The sequence below is a fragment of the Anopheles arabiensis genome, chromosome 2, assembly GCF_016920715.1.
Source record: "Anopheles arabiensis isolate DONGOLA chromosome 2, AaraD3, whole genome shotgun sequence".
NCBI lineage: Eukaryota > Metazoa > Arthropoda > Insecta > Diptera > Culicidae > Anopheles > Anopheles arabiensis.
This window is the reverse complement of record NC_053517.1, coordinates 80,443,303-80,465,207: the sequence shown is the minus strand read 5'-3', so window position 1 is coordinate 80,465,207 and position 21,905 is coordinate 80,443,303. Positions and strand designations below refer to the sequence as shown.

General features: G+C 47.2%; 3 protein-coding genes across 5 annotated transcripts; 2 read left to right on the top strand and 1 right to left on the bottom strand.

The window, feature by feature from the left end:
* Positions 1-248: 248 nt before the first annotated feature.
* LOC120899884 (zinc finger protein 2-like) lies at positions 249-12,135 on the top strand. The gene is made up of 5 exons (XM_040306243.1): positions 249-1,827; positions 1,895-2,248; positions 2,321-2,561; positions 11,647-11,841; positions 11,955-12,135. The coding sequence occupies exons 1-3, from the start codon at positions 418-420 to the stop codon at positions 2,456-2,458; spliced, it is 1,902 nt and encodes a 633-aa protein (XP_040162177.1). The 5' UTR covers positions 249-417; the 3' UTR covers positions 2,459-2,561; positions 11,647-11,841; positions 11,955-12,135.
* On the bottom strand, positions 2,647-11,262 carry LOC120899737. 3 transcript variants are annotated; one of them, XM_040305950.1, is made up of 7 exons: positions 10,943-11,262; positions 9,121-9,528; positions 7,226-7,374; positions 7,062-7,155; positions 6,561-6,975; positions 6,309-6,454; positions 2,647-6,231 (listed from the first exon to the last, which is right to left on the bottom strand). In XM_040305950.1, exons 2-7 carry the CDS (start codon positions 9,266-9,268, stop codon positions 4,220-4,222), a joined length of 2,964 nt encoding a protein of 987 aa, XP_040161884.1. In that variant the 5' UTR covers positions 9,269-9,528; positions 10,943-11,262; the 3' UTR covers positions 2,647-4,219. The 3 variants fall into 3 exon arrangements, with proteins under 3 accessions (XP_040161884.1, XP_040161963.1, XP_040162053.1); XM_040306029.1 differs by lacking the exon at positions 10,943-11,262 and adding an exon at positions 10,668-10,872; XM_040306119.1 differs by lacking the exon at positions 10,943-11,262 and adding an exon at positions 10,180-10,619.
* Positions 12,136-13,985: 1,850 nt separating the features above from the next.
* Positions 13,986-19,694, top strand: LOC120899943 (protein prune homolog 2). Its single transcript, XM_040306372.1, has 4 exons — positions 13,986-14,737; positions 15,204-16,814; positions 16,892-17,002; positions 17,067-19,694. The coding sequence occupies exons 1-4, from the start codon at positions 14,733-14,735 to the stop codon at positions 17,179-17,181; spliced, it is 1,842 nt and encodes a 613-aa protein (XP_040162306.1). The 5' UTR covers positions 13,986-14,732; the 3' UTR covers positions 17,182-19,694.
* Positions 19,695-21,905: the final 2,211 nt, after the last annotated feature.

Here is a 21,905-nt window from a genome sequence, read left to right as displayed (position 1 = left end):
TTGAACCATTTTTACAGTGATTCATTTCATGCAAAGGTATCTTGCCATTCCAGGGTGCAGCTGGCCTCTAGATTGGTGAATTTTGGCCTTATTACTAAACTTTACTCATGTTTGGCAAGTGTTTTGTGCTTGTGTAGCTATAATTAGTAATGCAATACAGCAAGCCATCAAAAGAGCGAGAGGAAAATGTTTTTTCTGCATTGCAAAAAGGCGTGCAAAGCACAAGAAAACAAGAAAAGACATCGATACTGGTTAAGTACACAGCGTCGGCAGTGTAAACGCAACGACCGAGAGCGGCGTCCAACGAAAACAACAAAACTTTCCACACAGGGTGAACAACCGGCCGCAGTGTTTATGTTGTGTGAAACTATTTTGTGATTTAATTTTTAAATTTCCCCACATGCTGGTGTCGCTAAAATGACCGTTTTTAATTTACTAACGTTTCCGAACGTTTGCCGCGCCTGTTTGCAGTCGGTACACCCGGATCAAATGGAGACGCTGGACACGCATCGTCCACTGCTGGACGGAACGATCGGAACGTTCCTGCAGGACATCACGTTTCGACTGCCCGCGAATGTCCTGCCCTACCTGCCTGGCTCCGTGTGCATAGCCTGTTTGGAGGTGATGGAATTTTTCAGCAAATATCGCCGAAAGATGCATCATCTGCACGAGTTCCTTGTCGCACTGGTGCGTGTGAAGCTGGGCGATGAATTGCCGCTCAGGGAGCTATTCGAGAGCCGAACGGAACAGCTTGAACTATTGTTTCGCGATCTCGACCTGTGCAACGCGACGGAGGCTGGCGTGGAGGATCTCTTGCAGGAGTACGATCAGTACATGATTGCTTCCATGAAACAAGATGATGGTGATAGCAACGAGCAGGTGGACAGCTTGGAAGACCAGATAGCACTAGCAGAGTCGGTGCATTTGGAAGAGCTGGTCCCGTTCGAGGAATCGGCCATGGTGGACGAGCCTGTGATATTGGAACAGCTGGTGCCATTGGATGATCCATCCGAAGAAGAGGTCACTCCGGATGATAACTCGATAGTGGAAGACGAAGTAGAAGAAGAGTCGATTCCGGCAAAGCAAATTGAAAAGAAGAAACGGAAAGTTATCCAAACAAGCAAACGCAGTCGATTGAAAATAGAGCTCGAGGTGGATGCGGAAAAGGATGCAACCGGGACGGATGATAGCGAGGGCGAGAAGGAGAAAAGCAATCTCGATCGGGAACGGTATCAGTGCGAAAAATGCCCTTACAAATCGTACCACACCGTTGCGTTCACTATGCACACGAAAAAGCACCAGCTGAACGAAGGAAAGGTCGGGTACGTGTGCAACAATCCGTTCTGCTTGCAGTTGTTTGGTACGGTGGACGAGCTAGAGCAGCACAAGGCCAGCAACCCGCACAGCCGGTACAGGTGCGAAATTTGCGGCAACGAGCTGAAGCACCGCGTCTCGCTAGAGGTGCACATGGAGCGCCACGTCGGCATCACGCGCTATGAGTGCCAGTACTGTTCGGCGTCGTTTCACACGCGCACCGAGCTGACCAACCATCTGGCCGCCATTCACATCAGCGAGGATCGGGCCGAGTGCGTGCAGTGCGGGGCCGTGTTTACGAGCAAGAAGCTGCTGAAGCAGCACCTGGAATCGCACACCCTGGTGCGCAAATTTGGCTGTGCGGTGTGTGGACGACCGTTCAAGACGCAGCACCATTTGAATCGACACGTGAAAGCGGTCCACACCGAGGACGCCCGGTTCCAGTGTGAGCACTGCGATGCGTCGTACACCCGGCGGGACAAGTGGCGCCTGCACGTGGAGAGCTTTCATGGGGTATGGGAACGCGGGACGCGTTTGAATTTCAATTGCAGTTTGAATTAATGTTCCATTTTCATTGCAGATACAAACATACTTCGTGTGCGACATTTGTGTCCGATCGTTCGACACTAGTGAAGCACTGCAGGAGCACCGCCATCATCACGAGCATCCGAAAAAGCTGGAATGTGGCACGTGTCTGATCGTTTGCCTCACACAGGAAAGCTTCGACCGGCACACGTGCATCACGTACCAGGAGGATTATGTTTGCTGTGGACGCGATTTTAAGTACCACATGCTGTACAACAAGCACATGATGAGCCACGGCATCAAGGTGAACGCTAGGGTGAAACCGAAGACGAACCTACTGCTGGGACAGGAAAGGGCCATGCGAGCGGCACAATTGTCTAAGCAGAGTTATCAGCGGAAGAAAAATAAGGTTAGCGGACTGTGTTGCGAGAGTTGAAAACGGTAAATTAAAAATCATCCATCTTGCGTCGTTTCATTGTAGATGAAATCTTCCAAGCAAACTAGCACGCAGCAACGTGGCCAAAAGCATGTCCAGAAAGGCGAAAACAGTGTAGAAATAATAGAAATCAAGGAAGAGGAGCTTTTCCCAAACGATGCACAGCAGCACCGTATGGATTGAATTGGCTGTAGTGGCTTAAATTGATTTAGCTTGACCCGTAAGGACAGCTCTCTATCACTCCAACATTCCAAACAAGAGACAAAAGTGAATAAAACTGTAACGGGTACGTAAAACATAATAACAGTAATTTCGGATTCGCTTCATTTTGTGCAAACGGAACGGAAAGGGTACGGTAACACCATTTGGTCTAGGTTGTGTTATGCATTACTAGTAATACTTGTTTGTTTTTGCTAACCGTTTTATTCTCAAGTGTTGTATGACCACGGTCTGTATTTTGTGTAATTCTGTTGATTTTTCATTATCGTTTTGGTGTGGTTGTGGTATTGAACGAATATAGTGCCCTGTCTGTTAATGCCACCCCTCCTTTGCGCAGGGAATACTGTTCATCATTCATGCGTAGTTCATATATATATAATATCGTTATCACTAGTTTCAACGGAAAGTACTAAAAAAACACTCAAAGTTGAAACAACTCGTAGTTGTGCAGTGGGTGGTAGCACGTGCAATGGCAATATAGCATCGACACCAGGTCACATGAAACCCATGCATCGTAATTGGAGACACTTACTTAGTACACCTACTTCTATTTGCCGAGGTTTTGTTTTGCTTTTAGCTGGCATACCAGACCTCGTCTTTTGTCAGCCCTTTGGTTAGCTCTCTTACTCTCTCTCTCTCTCTACTCGGACTTTTGACTACATTCTCTACGTAATGTCCTTTAATGAAGGATCGAAGAGATCCAAACTTCGATAAAGTGAGTAAGAATTACCCTTGTTTTACGGGTGTTTGTTTTATTACTTCTACCACTGTCGTGTTGGTGTGGAACGAAAACCTCACACCTTGTTGTGTGTAATGTGCTGTGGCATTACACATCAGTCCATTACAGTTAGGGGCGCAGTATTGCTGCTTAGAGTGTGCAACAGCTTCCCGGCATTCTTTATTGGAGCACCCACCTGAACAGGTCTAGGATGGTCTTTGCAATCCTTTCTCCAAGGCATTGCGCATATCAAAGAGTATCATTTGGAGCATATCAAATACTTTTAAAGTTCTATAGCTTCATTATTTATGATAGGAAATAATGAAAATGCTTCTTTGCATTAGAATCTTCTGCAGATAAATCTTCTGGCCATAAAGGATTAGGCTACTGAAAGGAATTTATTCAGGTCCAATCCAAGCATGACTAATTAGACATGTTCTGCATCGTTTTAATAATTCCAATATTGAGATATTGAGCTTTTCCTATCATGTCCTCTTGATAAGCACATTTTTTCCACTAAAACGTTTCCAGTTAAACGATTCGCAAGAAATCTGGGACCTTGGAAGGCCATTGGCCGTCGAGTTTTGCTGAAGAGCCGCTGAGTGCACAGTGAGATAAATTAGTTCATATAAAAGGCATCCGCTGGAAGCAAACTGATGGCAGGCAGGTAATAAATAAGAGAAAGGCCACCAGAGCTTGTCTTTTTGAAAGATACGCCCTCTATCTTCATGACACACTTTAACGTGGCCAACGGCATTTCGGCTCAATGAAAAAAAGCTATTTTGAGCCCTGGGACCCACCAAAGACAGAATCATATCGGCTCCAATAGGCTGAAGGGGGTCTGATCAATCGACTAGTGAGTAAAATAAGCCTAATGACTTTAATTGGGCAATCTGTGGGACTAGTTGCACCAGAGTGGAGACAAAAGGTTCTCCCCAAAACTTCCCAAAAGCCGCAAATCGCGCTTACGGAATCGCTTACAGCTCCAGCAGCAGCACCTCCTCGTGCTATACGGAGTTTGCTAAGCGAGTTCCGCTCCCGGGTGCCACCGTCGCCGTCATCATCCGGTCGTCATAGAGCGACAGCGTCTTCGATGCACGCACCTTCCGCACCGAGGGCGGTACATCGCCCGGTGTCTTGACGCGCTGGCTAGGATTGCGCAGCCGCTCGATACTACCCTTCGGGCCAAACACTTCCTGAAACACTTCCAGCGAACGCTGCCGCTTCAGAGACCGATCGTCCAGAAAGGGCGGTGGCGACGATGCTTCAGATCCCTGCCGGATGTGTCTCGACCCTCTGGGCGGATGCATGGCATTGGCCGATTTGGAAACGACGATGCGTAGCTTCTGCGGGTCGTGATGTTCATCCACGGTAGCGCCGTCGTCGTCCACCGCCATCTCGTTCAGTATGGCGAACGACTGTCTGGTGAAATCTGCATCGGCAAGCGCTTTGGCTCGGCCGCGCGCACTAACGGCACCTTCGGTGGCGGTAACATTGCCGACGGAATGTGGTTCGTGCAGCAGTAGGTTGCTCTCGTACTTGCCCGTACCGAGGTCCAGATTCGTGGGACGTTCCACACCGCTAGACTGTTGAACGTGCTGCTGTTGCTCATGTTGCTGCTGCTGCTGCTGCTGCTGGTTGTTGTGATGATTCATCAGGATCTCTTCCTCTGAGAGCAATGCATTGTGCGGCGAGCACGTGTCACTGGTTTCGACCACCACGACCAGGTTGGACCGATCACCGTCCGTATCGTCACAGTTCTGTTGCACATCGTACGCGTGGCGCATTAGCGACGGTGCGGTTACGCCCGCGAGATGACTCTTGTGGAATGTTTTCTGCAGCATTACCTTCACGCTCCCGCCCAGCCCTTTGCCTGGCGGCATTGCCTTTCCCTCGAAAGAGCCTTCCCCCCGCTGTATTAGTGGGGCGAGTCCTTTTCGCCCGACCGTATGCTGTTCGTCCTCGTCCGACTGCGAGCGGGACGGTGCGCCACTGTGCGTGGTCGAGCTGGCACCGCCCGACGACGACAGCTTACCGTACTTGTACGAGCCGGTCGTGTCCTCCCGGTACCCGGCCGGCGGTACCTGCGGGATGATCTGCTGATTCGGCGGTGTCATGAACGCGATCGTGCCGTCCGGACTGTAGCGCTGATGGCCCATCATCGCGGCGATGGCCGTGCCGTCGCTCTCCAGCTGATACAGCTGGGCCTTCTCCAGCGCCGGGCCATCGTCGTGGCTGCAGCCCTTCGGCGGCATGGTGCGGGCCCGCGGGTTGATCTGTGCCACCTCCTGCAGCCGCTCCTGCACGCACATGGCCGTCAGGCGAGCTTCCGCATCGTGGTCCCAGCAGTCCTCGCACGTGTCGCGCACGATCTGCGTCACCAGCCCGGTACCGAAGTGGGCCGGGAAGGTGGGCCGCGCCTTGTTGCGCGATACCAGCACTTGCATCTGCTCAAAGTTCGGGTTCGAGCCGACGTACTCCTCGTACGGTGCCCGGTACTCCGGCACGGCGGTGCCCTCGGGGTAGAAATCTTCGCACCGGTTCGCCAGCTCCCACAGCACCAGCGCGAGCGTGTACACGTCGATCTGCTTGAGGGCGGACTCGCAGTCGCGCAGGTTCACCGCGCCCTCCAGCACCTCCGGCGCCATGTAGCGCACCGTGCCGACCTCGTTGATGCTCTTCGTCTCGGCGAGCGTTATCTCGCCCCGGTACTCGTACCGCGCGCCGAACGTTTTCAGCGCAAAGCCCAGATCGCCAATGCAGCAGGACAGGTCCGATTTGACGAGAATGTTGCGCGAGTTCAGGTCCCGGTGGCAGATGCACGGCTTCACCAGCTCTCCCTTCCGGATCTCGGTGTGCAGGTGGGCCAACCCGTTGGCGATCGATTTGCCCATCCGGCAGAAGGTGCTGAACGGCACACTGTTATCGGTCAGCCAGTCCTGCAGGCAGCCGAGCGGGGCCAGGGACAGCACCAGCATGTACTCGATACGATCGTCCAGCGTGCGGCGCTCGTCCGATCCTAATGGTGGTGGTGGCAGTGGTGGGAAAGAAGAAGCATTAGTAAGCATTGGGGCAAAGAGAAAGCAAAGCTCCTACCGAAATATGCCAATAGGGAAGGAGATTCCATCAGTGGCACCGTGTAGATGTCACGCTCGTTGAGGAAGTACTGCCGATGCTGGGCGGAAAAGATCTTCACCGCCACTGGCTTCTCGTTTACGATACCCTTCCAAACGGTCCCGTACCTTGTGTGTGTGTGTGTGTGTGCAGAGCACCAATAGAAAAAGAAGTAGTTTTTAGCAAAAAAAAATTCAATCCACTTTCCAAACCTGCCACACAGCTACCACTCACTTGCCCTGCCCGATCATCGACACAAGCTTCAGATTGTCGACGTTGTAGAGATTCGAGCTGTAGCCCGGGCCGGACGGTTCCATGTGCTCCAGCAGCTCACCGGTGCCCTTCTTCGGTAGCTGGCGGCAGCTGAGGAACCCACCGATGCCGAGCGTCATGATGGCGACCAGCGCAAAGCAGATGTACACCGTCGGCGAGCTCCAGATCGAGGTGTACGGTGCGAACGGCGTAATGCTTTCGTTCTCGTCCCGCATGCTCAACCCATCCGCGGCGGTTGGTGGCGGCAGGTAGCTAAAGTTGCCGTTGCAATTATCGCCGCTGCAGCAGCAAAAGAAGTGCCGGGTGGGTGTTTCCGTCGTGCTGATGCACTCGTTGCTGCTGCACGATTCCTGATCGTCGTTCGATCCCCAGCATCCTGTTTGGGCGGGGAGTGTGTCAATTAGGGTCAAACGGTTAGAAGGTTCAAATCAGTTGCCAAACAGACTCGTAGCCTTTTCTTACCTTGCACAACCACTCGCGTTACGTTCTTCACGATGTCGAACGTCCACAGCGTGTAGCAGAACGGTGCCGTGCGGGAGCATGTGGCGACGGTGGACTGCAAACGTAATCGAGATAGCATGTAAGCGCTTCATGTCGGACATTCGATAGCTTTATCGTCTACTTACAACGTTCTTTTCGAACACGGGCTCATCCGATGGTTCCGGCTGATCGTCGTAGCTGTCGTAATCGTCGACAAACTCCTGTCCGTTCTGCTGCTGCGTGTTGGTAGTCGACGTCGTCCCAAACTGTAGACAGCGGTTTTTCAGTGGATTTGCTACGATTGCATCGTCGAAGGAAACGAAGATCAATGAAATCAATTGTGTTATGTTCACTAAAGGATATTGGGAAATTAGGCCAAAATAGGATTGATTGGAACTTATTTTTGGAATTTTAAATGGCTATTTTTACTTCTATTTTTATGTTCCAATAGTCTTCATATCGACACAAAAATGAATCCAGAGCACGTGAGGACTATCACTTCCAACCATGCCAGAAATAACCAAACCCCCATCGATCAGCACCTTTTGCCAGTTGACGTGGAATCAACTCTAAAAAAAAGGTGTTTGCTTCCTTTTTGATTTAGACTACCCGTAAGGCTTTTTTATACCGTTTTATGACGCAGTTGGAAAGTTATAATTAGGATAATGGACCTACAGTTCTTTGTATCAGAATCCTACATTTATTTATTGATTTTCAGCAATATTTTCCGCACAAAGGACGAGGAAGGTTCAATTTCAGACATGGCATGACAGACGTGCTGAATGGAAGAACAAAAAGGAAGCAGTTTTGGACAACACCCGATGAAACAGGCATTTATCAATTCATGTTGAGGTACACGCGATGGAAAGCGTAATTCATATTTTGAATTTCAATAGTTTCTATCCTTTCTTTCCTATATTATTTATTTTGAATCTCGAAAGGTAATATTGAGCTTAAAGGCTTCCTAGATTAGGCTCGGGCAATTCGGTTCATTTTGTTGAACGTGAACATACTAGCTTTTTCATTAAGATGAACTGAACGTGAATCGCGATTCAATCGTTCCTTTCAGTTGAAGAAAATATGGTAAATTGTTTCATTTTGCAAGAAGAATATAATTAGATTATTACATCTTGAAAATTATTTGGCAGACCAGGATGATCTTTACTACGATGGGTAGGACATTCTTTTCATGAACGTCTTGGTATTACGGTTCATGTTCACGTCAACAACTCAGTACATTACAGATTTTCGAGTCACATAATGGAATAGTTCAATCAAGCATTCTGTGGAGGTTTGCATTCATATAATGGATTGTTGCAACCGAATTGTGGAATTTTGCGAGCATACTGTGGAGCGGTTGTCAGACTGTAGGTGCCGCTGTAGATATCTCAAAACATTTTCGTTAATTTTATTTATTTTTCATGTTTAAATATGCCAGGATTTACTTAGTTTGTCATGTGTACTGAATGCTGAATGCCATACGAAAACAACTCAAAATAATGTTTTTTTGAAACCATCATCGGTATTAACACCGAAACTTTTTACACCGGTAGCAACACTCCATTATATGATTGCAAACCTCCACAGAATGCTTGCACGATTGTACTACCCGGATGAACTATTCCATTATATGACTCGAAACCCTGTATAAAGAACCGGTGAACATTGATCAGATGAACGTAGGTCGTTCGTTCTTTAGAATGAACTGAATGAATCAGCGTACGGTTCAGGTTCTTGGGGCACACCCAAGGACTGCCTACGAACGAGGTTAAGTAATATGGAACGATTTGGCAAGTAACCAAAAGTTCGTTACAGGCAGTTTGACATCTAAGATACCTTTTCGATTCAAATTTTAATAGTGATAAAAATGATAAATCGTTCTGGTCATCACAAGACAATTGTAACAATTCTGACAATTGTTGTTCCAGGGCTTTCTGCCGTCAAATGTCATCCAAGATGATGGCCAACCTATTCGAGTCCTAGTCTGTTCGAGATTTGTTTAGTACCACGCAAAAGAATACAATAGTTAATCAGCACTTACCTTGCCCTCCGGGAATCGAACATGCCAATACCACCAACAATCCCAAACACATCACGTGTCTTTGCATCTTGAAAGCTGCTTTGCAGCTTCTTGCAGCTTTGGAGCTGCTATTTGAGTGTTTGACACTCAGATGGCGCTGACGATGCATTCTTTTTGTTTGCCAACGCTGGCTACTGCTGTTCACTAGATCGGAAACACCAACTTCAAATACTGGATTTGCAATATGACGAGGACTAGAATTGATTTCCTCTGTGAGATGTTCACAGCTCCACGCACTTGCACGAGCGCCCTTTAATCGCTCTTACTGCTGCCGTGGGGCAACATTCTATTTCGTTGTTTGCTTTAGGTGGGTTCACAATGTTTACCGCCAGTGTAATAGGTCATGTTCGGGGTGTTTGGGTCAGTTGTCTGGAAAAGAAAGGCAAACATACTTATCGATTTAGACAATTAAAATAAAAAAAAAATGTTAGAAACAACACTGGAAGATGGATGGTTGAGCATGGTTTAAATGCAACAGTTCAAATTCCAACCCGGTCACAATTCCAGGCTTGGTTTGCACCAGACCGAGAGGGGGCGTTTTCTCGTGTTTGTTTATAATTTCTCATCGTCGGCGTCGGCGGCACACGATTAGGACAACCGTTCTCGATGGCGTCATCGATGGAGGAATGTCGCCGGAATGTGGTTTCTATGGTTCTGTATCGTACTGGGGGTTTTAGAAGCTTTGCAAGATCGTTTACGCTCGTTTTGGATGGGTAGTTGTACACACTGGAAAACATTCTCACTATGCATCCTTATCATGTTTTGGTGCGCCAGCCCTTATCCGCAACCAAATCCGCGTACCACTGTCGCGTAGTTGGGGAGGGAGGGCGCACATTTAATCACGAGGTGTTCGAGGGGCACAAACACATAAACACAAATCACACTTGTTATCGTGTTTGGTGCTCCATGCTGGTTGTTTTTTTTTCGTCACAAATCATTGTGCGTTAAATAGTTTACTGGTTCTTGTCGGCAACACAAACAGAGGGACAGGCCCTTGAAGGAAAGCGCAACACTACTCACGTGAGTGGGACACTATGGGCGTATGTGTGGGTTTTTTGCTTGTTTTTTTTCGGCAAACTTTAGAAAAATCTATATTTCACGGTACACAATCGGGACAAACAGCAAAACCATCAAAACATTATCCGCCCGTTTCATTGACCGTGAGCGGCAAACGCGCGCGCGCGCCCCTACACACACACACTTACACACACATGCTCGCGGTTTGGTGCTTGCTTCGCGGATGAAAACGCGAAACGACATCGCCAACTACAGATGGTGGAGAGAGAGAGAGAGCAAGACATCGCGAAAGACAGAGAGACAAGTTGCCGACAGAGTTCACATCACGACAGCAGTCCCTTCCTGGCCGGTGCACCACAGTCTCTTTCACCCCACCACGCGTGTCTTGCTGGGACTGAAAATGGCCCATCTTCCAATTTGGGGTGGTGCGTCTGGGTATCATTATCGGTTGGAGCCCATCACAATCCGTGTTTTTTTAACAATTTACTTACGATACACCGAAACACAGCCGGACTCTGGCACTTGAGAAATTCAATGCACTAAAATGTCAGACGATCGCCCCCCTCTGGCAAAGGCTACTGCGTATTTAAGGGCGTCTCTGTTGCAACCCTCGGTTCGTCATCCCTTCAAGGATATTGATTTTTTCACCGCAAAACACACTAGTGGGGGGGACCTCTCAATCTCTCTCTCTCTCGCTCGGATGGCCAAAAAAGGCGTCGTCTATCAATGTGCTTCAATCTCGCTGAAATCAAAGCGCAACCCTTACCCGGTATGTTTTTTTTTTTTTCGCTACGGCAAACTGCACACTGCTTGTGCAACGTATTTTAGTTACAGAATTGCATTTTTGTTTGTTTTTTTTGCTGCTTCTATCCTTTGCGGCGTACAAACACTTCGAACGGAACGTCTTTACGACCCTGCACAACACCGGACCGAAACCGACGAAACGCGAATCTGTACTATTGGGACAGACATCTGTGTGTATTTTTTTCTGTGTGTTTTTCGCTCTGCGTATCCGCGAAGGGACAGCGTGTTGCACACTTGCGCAGTTTCGAGATCTTCGTTCTTCTCGCGTGCAAGCTCCGTACCACACAGCGGTGAGCAAATGAGAGATAAAGAGAAAGAGAGAGGGAGATAGAGAGAGAGAGAGAGAGAGAGAGAAAGAGAGAGAGAGAGAGAGAGAGAGAGAAGAGAGAGAGAGAGAGAGAGAGAGAGAGAGAGAGAGAAAGGGTTTATTGTTTTGTCTCCTGTCCACAGCACCACACAGTACGGCACCACAAACGTGTGTGATTACTTCTGTGTCATATTTTGTACACTACAGTGACGGATAATTAGCGACAGAAAGTGACAGTTGTAGAATGAAAAGAAAGCTGAATTTCAATTCAAAGCCACTTATAATGCTGTGCAAAATATATATTTAGCCATGTATAATCAATTATAATCATTAAAAACCTGTATTTTTGGCACATTCAGGCACTTCCCGCGTTTTTCCCCGGAATGTGATGCTACGTGTAAACATACACTAAGCCACGGTGCCGCGCGGCTACCCTGTCAGGCAGCACTGGTGTTGTTTTTCTGTGGATTCGCTTTTCAAGTGCAAAAACACAAAGCAAACGTAGGAGGGCATGGGTGCTGGACAGAAGTCGCACAAGTCGCAGAACTGCTGAGGTAAGTCCTTTTTATCCGCGAAATGGTCCCGAACTGTGAATGCGGAAATGTTGCACGAAACGTATTTGTTGCTCAGCTGTACGATTAACAACTTGGTTTGTTTCTTTTGGCAGTGCCGATCGAAAGGTTCCGGATTAAGATGCGTTTTGTTTAGCGCGGGAACATGCATTCGAACTGCAGGATGAGTCCGTTTTATGGGCGATCTCCGTACGACCGGTCGGACAGTGTACCGTACGAAAGACAGCAGCACCATCGGCCGATGCGACCAAACGAACCAACGTCATGCAACCGGGTGCCGGATACGACTGTCCCTTCCGCACCGGGGACGCCCGAAACCATGTGCTACAACGGCGCGACAACGTTTCGTGCCTATCCGCCGGCGGACGGGAGTTTGTTGAGTTTATTAACGTCCAATGAACAGCCGGCAGGAAGCTACTTCACACCACCACCACCACTGGCAGCTTCCATTTCGCCATCGGTGGGACAACCTGCCCCCATACAGCAGCCCCTTCCACACGACCCGTCCGAGCAGGTGGTAGTGAAAGATGGTTGCATTTTCTACATCCGCTACGTCGACGAACCAGAGGTTGCAGAGGACGTACCGGTTGTGCGAAGCAACGGCGAAGAGTTCTCCGAAAGTCTGCCTTCGATCGCGAACGAGCTGTCCATGCTGCTGGACAATAGTGCTGCGCTTGCCGACGGCGGGCACCCTTCGTTGGCGGACGAACACAGCGCAGAAGTGACGGCTCGCGACTGGATCAACTATGACGAGCTGCCGTTGCTGAATCAGCAAAAGCTACAACAGCCAGTCCCGATCGTCGATCATGTTACCAGACGCTCCAGCAGCACCGCTCGGGTGGAGAGCGAACGCTGCAAAGATTGCCATAAGCCGGTGAGGGCGAGCGAGAGCCGAATGACGCACGGTGATGTTTGCTGGTGTAGTGCCACCCCTGGTATGATGTCACCGTTGGAAGCGAACTTGTCGTTTTGTTCCCCGGAACCGCCAACGCCAACGAACGCCGCTACCATGGTGCCTGATTTTAGTTACTACTGTGTGGAGTGTGAAAAATTTTTCCCCACGAACGAATGTCTCCAGGAGCACATGGAGCTGAATCATCGGCTGATCGACGAATCGTTGCCGGTAGTGACGTCAATACCGCGGGCGGCGTACGCTGCGCCGGAAGTAGCCGGTGCGAGCGCCGGATACGCTTGGCCCTGCCTGTCGGTCGTCGATTCTAGCAACCAGTGTGCGAAGATGCCCTTTTTCTGTGATTTGTGTAGCATATCGTTCAACCAGGCGGATAGTTACTACCTGCACAATTACAGCGTTCACGCAGGACTTCACAGTTCCGATTATAGATGAGTGTAGGAGAAGGCTGCCGTGGCTGCCCGAACACCGGACCGGTTCGGTTAGGTTAGGTAGAGAGTTCATTACCGATGATGAATTCAATACGTGTACAGATGCGTGTGGAGCCTTATCGATTGGAGATTAGCAGCGGCCGAGTTGATTATGGTTTTCCAACAATGAGGAGAAGAGTGTCTTTTAGACAAGGTGATTGATTTCTTTGAATAGAACTAATTGCATAGCCATTGAATATGTCCAAAGGAATAGTCGGATTGTGAGGTTAGTTGTACTATTTTTTTTTGTTTTTGTTTGGATTGATTTTCATGAAATGAATTCAATTGAGATTCCATTAATGCTGGTTGATATTTTCTGTTAAGGGATGTATTTTCTTAATAAACAAATAATAAATAGCAAAGCTATAGAATGGAATTGCTTTTTTATGAATTTAGGAAATTATGATCTTTTTGATTGTTTAAAATATCCAACAAAATAGGAGAATAGCCGATGTTTGATGGAGCGATGACCATGTCATAAATTTAACACCGAACAACCTGCTATTGAGTCTTAAGACTGAACTTAAAAAAAACAGCTAGTTCCAGTTTTATTATAACATTCACTTAAACCTACTTAATCCTTTTAAACCAACTGAAATATCCGCTTCAAACCTTAACAATTAGAAAACTCCAATTGATAAGAGCTATGACAAAATCCGAAACAGAAAAACAAAATTTAAAAAATCGTTCCCCAAAACCGTTGCCCGTTCTGGCAACACTGCCAGCGCGAAGCGCACTTTGTTTTGCTTCCGTTTTGACAGGTCGAGGGAGAAGCAGCGAAGAATAGGAAAAGAAATTCCTCAACAGAACAAAAGTCCTCCCCACACACAATCAAAGATGCAAGTGCACTCCGTTCGTCCCGCATTCCCTCGCATGTTACGCCGTGCAGCAGCGCGATGTGTAATCAATTAAGAATCAGTTGTCCGCACAAAGAGAGACGGCCGTGAGTAAGCTTTCGGGGCCAATCGATGTCGGCGACGGCAGCGTAAGCAGCGTGTAGTGCGACAGGTCAATAATGATTCATCGCTGTGCGCTAGCAGCAACGCACCACAGTGTTGTTGTGGTGGTGGTGTTGACGGTGCTGGAAAACGGTGCATTTTCAGGGCTTTCCATCGGTGGTGCTGATTAAGCGGTGACTGCAGTACAACTCGCTCCAACTTGAAGAAAGTGGAAAAGATTCGAAAATCTATACCGCGTACGCCTCAGTGTACGCGCAATTGAGCCAGAAGGACACCAGCCAGCCAGCCAGCCAGCCACAAGAGACCATTTCTCGCTGGGTGTCACGAGAGACGACGGTGTGTGCGTGTGTGGGCATCGTGTAGTGTGACGTCTGTGTGAGTGCGTACGTGCGTATGTGTGGGCTGATCCTTTGAGTGTTACTTGTTATTGTCCCCGTGGGTTGTGACGGTAGCACCCCCGGATCGTCCTTTCTTATTGCCGTACGCAAATTCTTCTCTTATTGATACGTAGGAGGACACGGACGGACTGTGTCGATGAGGTGAGTCCACTCGCTGGAGGTGAGGTGTTGAAAAAACAAATTAGGTTCATTTTTTCCCTGACCAGAAGCGCTGCTGTGGCTCTGATGTTAGTGTTCGATTTTCCGCCCTACGTTGGGAAATCAAAAAGTGTGGAAAGAGGGAACATAATCGCGTCACAAATTATCGACATGAATATGTAGAAGTTGTGTCGATGGTTTTTGGTGCTTAGAATGAATATTGCCGCACGATACTTTGGAAGACAAAACACTTCTGTGCCCAATTAAATTTCGTATTGGAAGTGTTCACACATATTGCAATTCTGGAGAGAGCAATTGGAATTCCAATTGGAATTTTAAACATTCCCGTACTGCCTTTCATTGCAATTCCATCACGTAACGGCACAACATTCCTGACCTTCCCCATTCTAAACCGTTCTCCCTTTTCTCTCTCTCTCTTTTTCTCTTCCACGCGTTTCCCATTTACCAGTGAAAGCTTGGAAGATAGTCCACTGTCGGACAATAGGATGGACATATCGGAGAACACGACCTCGCACGGCTCGTCGCCTCCACTGCCGGTGGAAGGGTCGCCGGACTACTCGCCAGTGCACGACTCGGACGGTGTGTCGGTGGGGCAGCAACCGCTGCTGTCCCACTGTCCCTCCGATACGGCACTAGGCAACGGCGTAGAACGTTCGCACGATGCTACGAGCGCAACGACTGGCGCCACGACGGAATCGATAGCGATACACAAGCTGACGATAAACAGTGCGCCGGCGGTCGTATCCCCGCGGCTCACGACGACCATCACGGCCGGTCTCACGCCCGTCAGCAGCCATCCGCTGATGATGTCACCGACGGGCAGCGAATCGGACGTGTCGGAGTTTCTGGCCGAAACGCCTCAGCAGCCGGCCGGCTGCCGCGAGGTGACACCCGTGCGCAACTACTACCACTACCCGGACGTCGTGCCGGCGAGCGAGCAGCCACTGCGGCTGGCCAGCCCGTACGCCAATCGGGGAGCGCGCACGGAAACGCGCGCGGCGAACGGATCGATAGCAGCCGACGAGAAGCGTTCTCACGTAGCCATGGTGACGCCAGCCAGACGTGGTAAAAGTTCGCCAGCTAAGAGGCAGCCGGCAGCGGACAGCTCGAAAGGCAGAACGACGGTACCGGCCGCCACCTCGACGCTTGACGTTATAAACAACGTCATCCACAGGGATGACGAAAGTGGTGGTGGTGGAGGTGGAGGTGGATTGCCTGCCGTGCCGCGTCAACTAGCTACGGAGGACATGGGATCGGATTTCTTCAGCACCGACTCGGAAGGGGGCGAACCGTTCGATGAGGAAGATGTGTCGCTGTTTCATGCTTCCGTCACGCCGACCTTTCAGTCGGTGGCCCTGCACGCTTCGCCGCCCCAGTCCGATGGACCGTCGCCGACCGGCGGTGGGCAGCAGCGGAAGCAGAAGCATCATTCAAAATCGATCTCGCCCCGGTTGCACCAGCGCCGCAAAGTTCCACTGCCGAGCGATCTGCTCGTGGACGACGTCAGCTCGATGGAGGACACGCTGTCGAACCAGAGCGTGGACGAGCTGCAGCAGAACCTGGTGTCGCTGAGCCCCTCGTCCTCGATTTTGGATGACAATGGCTTCAACGTCGATATCGATGAGGATTTCCTCGACCTGCCGGGCACACCGAAAGCGACGGGATCGTCGACGGACGCGGGCCACGATGCCGTGCTGGGCCGGTCTTCCACCCTGCCCCAGTATTCGGCCCGCGAGGAAGCACGCGACATACGGAACTGGCAGAAGATCACGCTGCCGGATGGAAAAACGCGCGAGATCGATATGAAGGTGATCGAACCGTACAAGTGTGTGCTGTCGCACGGTGGCTACCTGCAGTCCGGTGGCCACAACGCGATCGTGGTGTTCAGTGCGTGCCATCTGCCGGATCGATCGCGGGCGGATTACCACTACGTGATGAACAACTTGTTCCTGTACGTGGTGAAAACGCTCGAGCAGCTGGTCACCGAGGACTACGTGCTGGTGTATCTGCACGGTGGCTCGAGCCGTGGCAACGTTCCTCCCTTTCCGTGGTTGAAAAAGTAAGCAAACAAGAATTACGCTTTAAAAGAGATATTAAAGACTAACATGTTTTCCTTTCGCTCTCTCTTCCCGCTAGATGTTATCAGTTGCTGGATCGTAGACTGAGAAAAAGCTTGCGCAATCTTTACATGGTGCATCCGACGTTTTGGCTAAAGAGCGTCGTCTGGATGGCGCGGCCGTTCATAAGGTGAGTTGGCGGTCAGCGTTGTCTCCGTAGATGCAGTTAACACAGGTTGTCTTTCAAATTTTAGTTCTAAATTCTGGCGAAAACTCGTGTACGTGACTTCGCTCGAGGAGCTGTACAAGCTTGTGCCGGTAGAGAAGGCAGCCGTTCCGGATAAGGTGAAGAACTACAACGCTCGGTAAAGTAATTCACTACTCAGTACGCGATTCATAATGGTGTTAGGGAAGACGGGGTGCAATATTTTTCCTCAATCGTTTGTACGTTGATTTGTCATGTTTTTCACCTATTTAATGATGAAGGGCCTATCCTTGCATTCTTGTGTTTGTGTATGTGTGTGTGTTTGTGTTTGTGTCTCGGAGGACGCAGAAGTACTGATCTCCTTATGTGTTTGTCTCTTGTGTGTTCGAAAAGATTTCGATTCCAATGGTTATGGGAAGGGAAAGAAGGTAGCAATGAAGAAACATGCAAAAGCGAACGTAAGCATCCCTGTGCGGCGTGTCTGCAAAGACTTTGCACTGTAATCGATGAAAACAAGCAATGATATCTTTAAGAAGTAGATGAAATCGACATATAATATGAGCAAGAGGTAGCAAGCTAGTGCGAAATCTGCGTAGAACGTAGCGGTAGTTAACGCAATGCACTTCTCATCTCAGCCCAGCTGGCCGCTAGTGCCATGGGCGTCACTATCAATCAAACGAAATGGTAGAATAGAATTCGAAAGAACGGGCTCCGGTGCAATTTGGTGCCGCTCGTTGTTATCTTTTGTCCTTTCGGGTAGATAAATACGACACTACTGAAACGAATCGAAACGTTGGTTCCAGGAACCAACCGTTGCTAGTTAAATCGCGGCTGGAGTGATGAATCGGTGGAGAGTATTAGTATTGAGAGTAGAATTGTGAACGCATATCGAACTGCCTAAAGAATGGGATACATAATCTGATCTCGGTTAGTGTGTGTGTGTGTGTGTAGTGAAGGCTTTTTGGAAGATAGATTGTGCAAAGTCCTAAGCCACGCGTAGCTCGGTCGACTGTTGTGCGAACTGAAGAACCGATGAGATTAGTTTGCGGAAATGCAAAATCTAGCCACACTGGGACTCGAATTAGGTTTACGAATATAATGATTCTTAGATTACACCGAGTAAGCTTGTTTGATTCTATTTTTCAAAGCTTTGTTTCGTGATAAAGAGTACTATCCATCTAAGACAAACTCGCAAATACAAGGAATACAATATGACACATTACCAAAAAAGAAAGAACAAAACAAAATCGAATTTCCCTAAACGGGAAGGAACTGCCTGATTGTATTAGCAACGTAGGAGCTGATATCTTTCTCCATATTGGCGAAGCGCACTGACACGTGTTATCGGGGCGAAGCCTGGCACGAGCACGAGTGCACGATGGAAGAGAAATACTGATAATAACTATTTTTTGTAAGAACACAACATAAAGCAATGCAGAAACAATAATGTTAAAACAAGAATACCGGACGCCAGGGAAATCAATCATTCCGGCAAAACAGAACAAAAACTATGTACCAGAGCTGGGACATAAACTTGTTGACGCTGTTGTAAAAGTATGTGTTTTGTAAGCATCTAATTTTGTACGAGAAAGATTTCCGACACGCGCGTCAGTAATGATTTCAGCTGTGTTAGCTTATTAAACCAGAAACAACAATTGTAACTAATACAGCGGATAATCCGTCGAACAGATAGAATATCATTTCCATAAGAAATATTAGAGATGTATGGAATATTTTCCTAAAGATTAAAAAAAAACAAACAGTATAACCCAGACTGCTGGAAGAGGGCGAACAGGTTGGAAAAGTTGTTGTTAAATTGTTAAACAAAAAGACCAATATTTAGACCGTTGCGTCAGAGACCGAAGCTAATTGGAAATGTATGGTTTGGCTAAATGGCAAAGGTTTGTTTGTGTGTGTGTGTGCAAAAAGCGCACTTGAAATTATCCGGTATCTATAAACTCCAGTACAAAACAAAACGATACGACTACTTAAGCCAGCCACACCCTGTATTGCAAAAACCAATACTCATACCACTCTTCTTCGCAAAGCAAAATGGGAATCCTGGTTTGTATACCAGCGCAGTATGCAAAAGTTTTCCGTTAGTCCGGTATACGGGTTAGGCGAATCATGCGAGTTGTAGCTATATAGAACGATGAAAAGCAGCATTTACATTTATTCTAAATGTGCGTGTATTGTGAAAAGTAGTGAAACATTTGGGAAACCAAAACGGTGTTGTAAGCAAAAGCATGATGTTAGGAGGTAAATTTGTGTTGATCTACTGTTCTTCTGTGAGAGAAATGTTTTGGCCAGTAACTAGTTTGGGTTCTATTTTATCCTTCCGTTGTACTCTTTCTGGGCAAATAGTTACTTTGTGCACTGCATGTTTGTTTGTTTTAGTCTAATTGGTGCTGAATCGATCTTTATTTTTACGACACCATTGGATATGTACAGCTCATTGAATTTGTTTCGATAATGTAACGAGTTTCAAGCATACATACGCAAACCTTTGTTTGGTTTGTTTGGATTTTATCGATAGAACTTTGCTTTGCGTGAAGTTTAATAAGAAGCCACCGATCAAAGTATACCTCCTAATGCATGGTACGATCTCAATGGGAGCAAGACTATGTATTGAATCGTGAAAATAAACCTCCATAATTGTAGTGTTCACGCAGACTTATCGACCGTGTATTTTCTTTATCTTCGGTGCGTTCGCTTTTCATTTACTTAGTAAAAGCGACCTATTGGGTCGTTAATCCGAAAGACTTCTGTGTTACAATTTATATTAATCTATTCTTAAATTGCATGTATAATCCATGTTTGATTGTCTCAATATTTAATGTTTGTTTTGTTGATTAGGAAAAATAACTATTTGCAAGAGCTAACTAAACGACTAATATTAACATTTTCTATTAAATTTGCATCTGCATGATGACTCTTCACTTCTATAGACAATCTTTAATTTCTGTGGTTATGGGTTGGAGTTATCTGTGTATTTGTTATCATTTGTTTATACTAATGATGATTTTGATGATTTATCAGTTCGAAAGATATACAGTAGGTGACCGCTAACTGGATGTGTTTTAATTGGAGTGCTTTTTAATTGGAGGTTCGCTAACTGGAGTGATTCTCAGTTAAAGAACACTTAAACTTCAAAACATGAAATATCCGGAATCTCATGAAGAGACATTTGTCGCAAATGTGCATTTTACACACAAATTTAGGGTCCTTTGCCTACGTTTGCTATTAATTTATGGCATCACATGAATTATTATACTTTATTATTTATTATACTGAACATTAATGAAAAAAAAGTTTGATATGTTTATTCCAGTCCACGCCAATCAAAACAATCCATCCATAGAAACGTCACTCCAGTTAGTGAACGTTGTTCGTTAACTGGAGCTTGTTTACCTCTCACTTAGCAGTCATCTTCTTCTTCTTCTATTTGGCGTAACGTCCTACGCGGACATGCCGGCCTATCCTATACACACAGGCTTTCGAGACTTTATTCATTACCACACAGCCGGATAGGATAGTCAAAATCCTTACTACGTCACTCCAGTTAGTGAACGTTGTTCGTTAACTGGAGCTTGTTTACCTCTCACTTAGCAGTCATCTTCTTCTTCTTCTATTTGGCGTAACGTCCTACGCGGACATGCCGGCCTATACACACAGGCTTTCGAGACTTTATTCATTACCAACCACACAGCCGGATAAGGATAGTCAAATCCTTACTACGAACGGACGGTCCCATTCTAGGCTTGAACCCATGACGGGCACGTTATTGAGTCGTTCGAGTTGACGACTGTACCACGGGACCGCCTCCAACGGTCATCTACTGTATTGCAAATAGTATATCTGTCACTTTGAAAATAACCAGTAGACTATGTTTCTCGTGAATGGTTGTCCATGTTTCAACGCAATGCTATTCTTGCTATTAACATTGATAGTAAATGACATTGTTTTTACATTACTATCTTTTAATATGCACAAAATTGCAAAGTATATTAAGATTTGTTTCTTAAAACAACAGCACGGTGTGAACGGACAGTGTCCTATACTTCAGTCAGATGGACAGCTGTTGATTACAGGGTTTTCCATTCCAATTAACAACTGTCCATAGTCAACTAGCAATCCTCGATTTGAAAAACACGATTGTCTACCACTTACAAACAAGTCAAGCCGTTTTTGGTACACTGTCCATTTCAATTTCACAATTGTCGTCTTCGAAAACACACGTCAGATGCGGCACGGGTTTTGCTGGGACGTGTATCACTTGTCTGTAAGAATTGAACCATGTTGTAAACAGGTCTTGATTGAATATCAGATTATGGGAAAGCTGAGCAATTTGGACATGTTAAGCCGTTTTATCATTTGGTTTTAGTTATTCTTGCATCGTTACAGTTTTTAGGTTATTTTGGGACGTTGTAATTTTTTTTTCATTGGTTACCAGTAAAAGCACCGATAAATGTCAAAATTTCTGCATTGTATTGAAAGATTAAAGTATACATAAAATGCCTAACATGTCCATGTTGCCCAGCTGCCCAACTACAAGTGATACACGTTCCAGCCAAAACCAAAACAAACCGTGCCGCATCTGACGTGTGTTTTCGAAGACGACAATTGTGAAATTGAAATGGACAGTGTACCAAAAACGGCTTGACTTGTTTGTAAGTGGTAGACAATCGTGTTTTTCAAATCGAGGATTGCTAGTTGACTGTGGACAGTTGTTAATTGGAATGGAAAACCCTGTATTTAGAATAATCAGATATCCCAGCTGATGTTAGGGGACGTTAGCATTTCGTTGCACTAGATGGGTCATTGTAAATAAATCTCGTAAATGCTCGTACAGAATCTGGACAGCAAATAGAAGGGATTGAAGAAAACT